Source organism: Lactuca sativa, chromosome 6 (assembly GCF_002870075.4).
Source record: "Lactuca sativa cultivar Salinas chromosome 6, Lsat_Salinas_v11, whole genome shotgun sequence".
Lineage (NCBI taxonomy): Eukaryota > Viridiplantae > Streptophyta > Magnoliopsida > Asterales > Asteraceae > Lactuca > Lactuca sativa.
The window spans coordinates 160,727,447-160,736,150 of record NC_056628.2 but is presented as its reverse complement, the minus strand read 5'-3'; the positions used below and the strand labels follow the sequence as shown (position 1 = coordinate 160,736,150).

The following is an 8,704-nucleotide window of genomic DNA, read 5'->3' as shown; positions in this document are numbered from 1 at the left end:
ATTTGAACTTGTAAACATCAAATTTATGATTTATATATGTATGTATAGAAAAATAAAAAATAAAAAAAATATGAAAAATATAGAAACCGGTTCACTTGGCGGTCGAACCAGTTAAACCGGTTGACACCGGTTCAACTAAAAAACCGGTTTTTAAAACATTGGATGTGATACAAGAAAATAACCGTAAAAAAAATGTCATTAAGAAACTGGACATAAATATATCCCAATAAAAAAAAGAGATAATAAATTGAATATCTGTTAGATATGAATCACAATAACAGTAGCCACAATTCACATGCTTATGCATGCATGGATATCTATTAGATATCTTTCAATCGTGTTTTTTTTTTTTTAAACTTGTTTGGTAAATAATAGTCGAAAGTGACATAGCTTTATATGCTAGCAAAACTGAAACAAAAGAGTATCACCTAGAAAATTTACTTCAAAAAAATTGCTAGTGAAGTGTAAATCACACCATCACCGCGGTAAGGAGTCTTGGTGAATTTAGCCAAGCTGCTTCCGTAAAGGAGATTTAAATACGTAGTAATATTTTTTTTGAATCGGCAATTCTAATCTACTTCTAAGCTAACAACATCTATTCCACTTATGTTCACGAAGGGACTTGAACCCTCGACCTCAAAGAGGGGGGACACCACATGATACCGCTCGGCTACAAGCCCTTTAAAATACGTAGTAATAAACCAACAATATTTGATGCAAACATCAAAGCGATCACATGAAGCAGATTCCCAAAAAAAAAAAGGCATTATCCATGATATATACATACACCAAAACATAATCATAAATTTATTTAACTTTATTGTGTGTTTTAATGAAAAAATAGTAATTTTAATGGTAACAACTTGACATATATACATGGACATAATTTCATGAAACCATTAAAATAAAACTTCCATTAAACTCTTTCTCCAAATCCGAATTAATTAGAATGGATATTAGAGATATAAAGTTGTACCGTTTTATGAAAGTTGTACCGTTTTATGAGTTTAAACCAAATAAAAAGCTAAAGAACATTGGGTCATTAAATTAACGCACAATGAAATTATGAAAGTCCCAATGTACAATGTTATGCAAACATATATTTTGATTAAATCACATATTGCAATCGTCGGGTTAAGGAAGAAAACGCCGGCAAGATCACAAAGATTAAACTAACATATATCATACATGTATATTTTAGTTTGAAGATCAAAAGAACTAAAACCAATCCAAGTTTCTCATAAGAGATTCGAGTTGGCTCTGATACCAATTGTTGGTTATTTTCATAACCAAAACATACAACGCGGATGCATAATTTTGGATCTTTAATCTCGAATCCGATTAAAAGAAAACTTAAACATTAAAAAATGATTACATACCTTGTTCCATTGAGATTTTCGGATCTAGAGACTAGGAAGAGTTTCCAGTTGATCTCAAGAACTCTCTCTAAAATCCCCTAGCAATGAACCATATGAATTTCCTAGTGTATTTTCATGTGTGTTGATTTGTTCCTCATCACATGTATTTATAGATGGATATAAACTTTAATGTGAGAGATTGAAAGGATCTTGAGGATCTTGAGTCAAACCGGTAACTCAGCCCACATGGTAAGTAAATATTCTATAAATCGGTCTATCAACAATTTATATTCTTACCATAATAAATTGATTTTATAATATATTGTACATATTTATGAAGTGGTCCCGTAATTATCCAAATATATGCATGTTAAGGTAGAAAAGGGATCATTCACTTAAACAACAAAAGTTATCTTATAAGGTGCCATCTTTATTACATTAATTAGCTACAATTTGTTATAAAATTAGCCGTAAGGCAACAAAAACCTGAGCAAGGCATAACCTCAGCCACAAAAAGTAACATGTTTTACAGGAAACCAGCAACATAGACCAGTCAAAAACACAATCCTTATTAAGGATAAAAAAAAAAAAAAAAAAAAAAAAAACCTTGTGGCACACTATAATATTACTAGAAGGCCAACCTCTTTCCACGGAAATGTATAACCCTTAAGGTTTATGGGTACCTGCTTTATGCCTCAACGCAAACCCATTTACTAAAGCAAGTGCATTGCTAGTGACTTGTGCAACCGAAATCATCTTCTTGTTAAGAGCATCCTTCACTTTTCCATTCATTGATCTATCAGAAAACCCTCCAGCACAAGTGTTTTGATCTGTAAGCGCAGAACTGACCCATGTTTGAAGACTGTTCATGTGCCAATCAAAATTCTTTCCCTTAAACTGACCCATCTTTCCAAGCTCCTGAACTGACTGAGTTAGACTTGCAATACAGCTGGACATGCTATTGACACAGTCTTTCAGTGCTTGGTACTCTTGTGGTTTTAGTTTCGAGGTTCCAGACAGTTTGGAAACGAGTGCAGCTGCTGACTTGGCATTGTTCAGACTAACCGCAATGGCTGCTTTAGCAAGCTGCTGATCGCTTCCTTGGATAGAACCAGCGTAACTTGAGAGAGAGTTGACACAGAGAGCCTGGTTGCGGGTGGTTTTGCATGAGGTTTTGACAAAGTCAAGGGGGGTGATATTGGTATCAGCACCATAGACGTATTGGATGGTGTTAAGGAGAATTAGGAAGTAGAAGACAAGTTTATCCATGCTTAAGAATAAGAGAGAGGTTTTGTTAGCTTTCTAGAGGGCAAAGGGTTGTGGGTTATATATGTAGCTAGATTACCAAAGATGAGGAAGGAGGAAATGGGGTGGAATTGATTAAAGGGGTTGTATGCTTTATATACCCAATCAAAAGGTGTGCTACCAAGAATGAACCTTTGTACTCAACCGTGTGAAGATATAAAAAAGCTTAGAAAGGCGACAAAATGTTAGAAAGAAAATACAAGGAAAGTGTAGTCAAAGATCTACAAGTGACCAGTTGTGTAAGAAGTTTAAACTAAGCAATAGTAATGCTACATTGACGAGAATTAAACGGTATTCAATACTAAGTCATAGGGGATATATACTCCAATGAAATGAATTAATTAATTAATTAGTTTTACATTGCACTAGCTCTAGATCCAAGTTTAGTACAGTGGTAATTCAGTCCAAGACTAAGAATATGGTTGCTTAATATAATTGTATACATTATTTACAAGATATGGCACAATTTTGGGAATCAGATTACAAGAACTGAGGCAATTAAAAGTGTGTAGGCTTAGAAATAAAAGCTAAAAAAATATAGAGCGGTTTAGAAAACTGGTAATTGATAAGCAACTTGTGTGATGTCTAGAGTAAGCAATAGACATTCTAGAACTATTGAAAGTGGATGGTGTAACTGGATGCTAAGCAAAGTAAAAGAAATATAGCATGCATAGTGGATGGTTCTTACCTTATATTGAGATACTTCAAGTGGGAGATCTATTATATTCCAAGTCCACCGTTAGTGTGAACAAATAACTCAAAACAAATTAAAAGTCTTCGTGGTTTCTTTTATCGTATAAAATCACTCAACTGTTATTTAAATAACTAACGTACATACATAAAAAAAAAATGACATAATTTTAGGAAGTTGTTGACATTAAATCATGCATACAGCTAAGGGAGTCAACATGTTGAAGCTAAAAAGTAAGAAGTACTTGATTTATGATGGCAACATGTTAAATCACATTCGTGGCAAGTGTAGGAATTGTGTGCTTCATTAGCTTGAAGACCTCAAGTTGCTTTGCTACGCCTAGACACGCTTATCGATGTTTTAATAAATCAATCTCAAGAGAACTATTGATCAGGCGAGATAAAAAAAAAATATGCATAAAGAGACCTCTCAAAAATCAAAATTAAACACTCTTGTAGAATTTGCACAAAAATCAAAACATCATTTTGTAGGTTTCTTTTATAAATTATTCTCACAAAAACTAAGATCACTGGCATATCTCCATTTGGACCATACAAATCAGAGCTTCAATATCAAATTTCCATTGAAACTGGGAGTGTACTTTTATTTTTTCAGAGATGGTAACTATCATGCATGAAAAATGAGGCAATATAAATGTACCATGAAACATTAAGAGCATCCCCAATATGAGTTTTTTTCAAGAAGTTATCTGGTAATTAGCTCTAAAGAGTAAAGAGTAAAAAAAATAATAAATAAATAAATAAAGTTATTGTGGGAGCTTATTTAATCCAAAGTTTTTCCATTTATCTTGTAAATAATATTACAAACACTTTGGCATGAGTTTTTTCAATGCTTGTGGTGGGTCTCATAGATTTTCATCCAATTGTATATATAATAACTGTATATATAGAAAACTTCTACAAGAAAACAATGACATCGTATACAAATTAACAACTAAAATGATATTTAAGAATTTGATTATTGGGACTCGTAAATAAGTTGAGGAAAAAACTTTCTAATTCTCGATATATTTTTGAGCTTGTTAAATTTATGAGTTGGTGTTAGGTATTATAAAAAAAAGCTCAAAATAAGCTATATTGTACATGGATGCTCTAACTCAAACATGCTGCATACATATTATGACACTATACTTTTAAACAAAATGATAACAATTAATGTGTCAAATGAAAGAACTTACAAAGGCCTCATTCTGCAATTTGAACTTAGGCTCCTTGGCTTCCGTAATCTGTAATTAGAAAATATTAAATAAACGTCATACAAAAAATGATTATGAAACTAGAAATTATAAAGTCTAAATTTGATCATATCATTCAGACTCACCGGTTTGTATATATTTTCAATCCACCATTAATTTATTAAAATTCGAAACACAATCATCACCAGATGATAAGCCGTTAACAAAAGTATTATTTCTTTATTTATTTTTCTGAATTTCTGATGTAATAATAGTGACAATTTCTGAAATGGTTAAGTTGTTCAAGAAAGAATTCGTATTCCTGCGTAACAGCGTATACATATTTGAAATTAAATGATACGTGATCGAATCGAAAATCCAGAAAATAAAGAAAAAAAATATTCACCTCAGTCTGAGTGCGGCAACGTTCCAGCTGTTCTTCGAAGTAGTGTTCCTTGATGGCGATTACCGGTGATGATGCTGCCGGTTAGATTTACGGAAACAACGTGGTTGGGGTTCAATTCGTAGGCTTAGCCCAAATATCTGGCCTTTTATGAGTGGGCTATGCATATAGCTAGTTAGTTTGATGTTTTCTTTATATTATACTATTATTTTCATCTAATTGATCATAATTTGGATATATTACATAAAAAACGTATAGTATAACCTTTTTTATATCATGTTAGAAAGTAAATTTAATTTAACATTAGTTAGATGGGTAGTCATGCTTGGTAGGTTGTTGAAATAGTTGGTTTTAATTGTTTTACTACTACTGGGATGTTGGTATCGTGCAAAGCAAAAGATAGCAATATTTTGATCTTTGACTCACATCCTAACATTTGACAAAACATTAGTGTAAACAAGAAATGGGTATATTTCAAAGGACCCACAAACCCAAAATCTTGAAATATGAATCATTATTTCAAAATTTCATTGTTAAGCTGTTAAGCAAATCTCTCATCTTTTCAATGTCAAATCATAGACCATAATTAAGAGATTTGACTACCTTTTTTCTTTGTTCCGGTTCATTTATCATATTCGTTCAAAGATCATCGGATCATGGTTAATAGCAATGAGTGGACTTTTTGGATTGCAAATCAATAGAGTGATGTTTTTTTTAAACGGCAAATGTAGACTCTACTCCTAAACAACTCTTAAAATCCACATATGCTCACTACGGAACTAAAACATTCAACCTCAAGGAGGAAGAGCAACACGATACCGCTGGGCTACAAACCTTTTGATAATAGAGTGATGTAGGCAGGGTTTTTGACATGTTAGAGTCGGCTCCACAATCGAACTATATGTATTTGAATGTTAGTTATGTAACAAATTTTCTAAGACTCCTTACATTATAAACTTTTCACCAACAATGGTACTCGGGAGTTATGGGGTGATTGCGCCAAGTTTGTTACAATTGTTGATGTCTTTATTCTGCGGAAGAAAACCAAGTTGGATAAGAGTTTTGGTTTATTGGTGATCAGGGTGGAGATATGCATGAAATGGTATGTAACTTATGCTTCATGTGGATTGGGCTATAAGGTATTTGCAACGTTGACTATGTTTGATTTGATTATGGTTCTCAATCACTGGTCGATTATGGGAATAAGTCAAGACTTACGTATGAGAAGGGTGTTCATCGTTCTTCACATTTTGTTTCCCATGCAAATGTTGTTCTAAATGGAAATGACATCACATTAAAGTCAGAATATCATAATGTGGAGGAGAAACAAAAATCTTGTGTCATCCTTGGGAACACGAGAGACTTTATGATATTTCTTGAATTTGCAAACCATGTGTTAAGAACATGGATTTTATTGATGTTGAGCCAAAGTGGCTTTCAACTCTGAAATATTGTTTAAGTTTTGTAATAAACAATCATCTTCAGATTTTTTTCAAACATGAGGAAATTAGAGTAATTTGCAAACCATGTGTTAAGAACATCTTCAGGTTTTTTAAACATATCCGGTTCAAAAACCCATATTAACCGGACCCGTTGGACATGTACTTGAAATACACGGAACCCGAATAAGAGTAATTTTGGAACCCTATACCCATACCGTTTAAGCATTTTCCGGTTATACCGGTTCCAGTTCCAGCCCGGTTTCGGTTCCGGTCCGGTTTTTCGGTTTTATAGCTCATCCCTAGTTTGTAGAGTACATTTGGTGAACACGTAGTTCAAAAACACCTACAGGTTGCGAGCCTACTAGAATTCCACTAAACTATCTAAAATAGTCTGTGGTTGTCATCTATACTCTGCTAGATCACATCATCCTTAAAGTCAAGGCCTCTCATCATCTATTTTCATCTCTCATCATCTATATCATCTTTTATGTACCCATCTTTACCTAATATATTCATAGGTATAAAAATACATTTATACAGTTTAAATCAAGTAAAACATGTAAAGATCATTCATCTAGCATAGATACCAGGAAGGAATATAGATAATAGGCACATATAGCATGTATTTATATTAAATACTTCATATCTATGTGTAAGATAAAAGTAATTATGCACTCACTTGTTAAAGTGCTGACTCGAAACTCGGACAGCGCTTCGCTCCTAGCAACTGTCTTTTCCTTCGACGTAACCTAGTATTATTATCATTGAGTCTTAGTATAATGTTTATTGCGACTAATTATTAGTCTAGATTCATTATTAATTTAAAGTCTACTAATCTATAACTGATAAGAGACAACCAAGTATGATCATATCGGAGGTAGGGTATGTTTGATATAAAAAGTATACTGTTTGGAAATCTCACTTTAAACACCTCACTACATCTAGCATATACATCATCCCCGTAAGTAGATCAATCAGCATAACGACTTGGAATCACTGATAAATCTTGTTTTAGATTCATAATAACGATAGTAAATTTAAACATAAGTTATATTTAAAGTACGTTAAGCATAACTTAACTTACAAGTGGTTTAGCGAGAAACCTGAATCTACATGGACCGAACTTCTAAACCAAAAGCACTATTTCTCGGGGCTTTCTGGCGCTCTGCAGCTTCGCTACTGACATCTAGGAAGTGCTAGAGAAAGGCATTGACGCCTTAAGGGGTTTGAGAGTGAGTAGGATGGAAAGGTGTGAAGAATAGATTGAATTTTGACTTCTGTTTATAGGATGGAAGTGATCAAGTATGCAGGGCGTACTGAGGGACACGTGTCATCCCCAGATCGCAAGCCTTGGGGAAGAAGAAGGTGTGGTGCCAGATCGCGACACGTGTCGCCATCTAGTTAATCTGAAAACTAATTATCTTGTAAAATTTATAACTTTCGCATACGAGCTTCATGTTTTATGTTCTGTATATCCACTCGTAGCTATCGACGTGATCTACAACTTTCGTTTAGACTCTATTGACTAATTTTTAACTATTTTTCAAGTTATATTTTAAAAGTCATAGAGAGTTAAAATCCGTTAAAAATTCATAACTTTGTTATCCGACGTCCGTTTTCGATTGTCTTTATATCGTTGACATTCTAATAATGAGATATTCAATTCTCGTTTAGATCAACTCGGCTAAAAATAAAACGATGTAAAATTCAATTTCTGAGTTGTATATTGCTATGTTGAAACATAGAAAAATCATAACTTCTTCTAACGAAATCAGATTTGGACGTTGTCTATATGCACGCTCTCGATTTAATGTCTACTATGACTTTTGTTTAGCTCGCTAAGGTTAAAAAGTAATTTATCAAAAATTTACTTTTTACGATACGCAAGGCCGTGCTGGTTTAATCACGAAACTTCAACGGGTCATAACTTATTCGTTATAAGCCGGATTTCAACTTTCTTTATATGTACGGAATCCTTATGACATATACTATAACTTTGGTTAAGATTATTTATCCTAAATAATCTTCTATCAAAAAGTCATTTTTAACGCTTATTATCTCTAAATTGAGTAGCCCGAATCTGCAGGCGTTATATATTATATATCAAAAGAGTCATACCTCCTAAAAACCTTGCATAATCGGTTTTTACTTAATAGTCAATGTACTACATCAAAATTAATTAGTGATTTATTCAATGAAATTAATTCACCCTAAGAAAGACCATTGATGTAACACAGACTGTGTCGAACTCACCCGAGTCTAAAAGCTATGAAGGTCTATAGCCAAACCATAGAATGTTCCTAATGTGTC

General features: G+C 33.2%; 1 protein-coding gene across 1 annotated transcript; it reads right to left on the bottom strand.

Moving 5' to 3' along the window:
* Positions 1–1,775: 1,775 nt before the first annotated feature.
* LOC111904517 (pectinesterase inhibitor 9) lies at positions 1,776–2,719 on the bottom strand. The gene has a single exon (XM_023900267.3). The coding sequence runs from the start codon at positions 2,625–2,627 to the stop codon at positions 2,025–2,027; it is 603 nt and encodes a 200-aa protein (XP_023756035.1). The 5' UTR covers positions 2,628–2,719; the 3' UTR covers positions 1,776–2,024.
* Positions 2,720–8,704: the final 5,985 nt, after the last annotated feature.

Coding starts and splice junctions, on each gene's coding strand:
- LOC111904517 (XM_023900267.3), bottom strand. CDS start 2,627: ATGGATAAACTTGTCTTCTACTTCCTAATTCTCCTTAACACCATCCAA.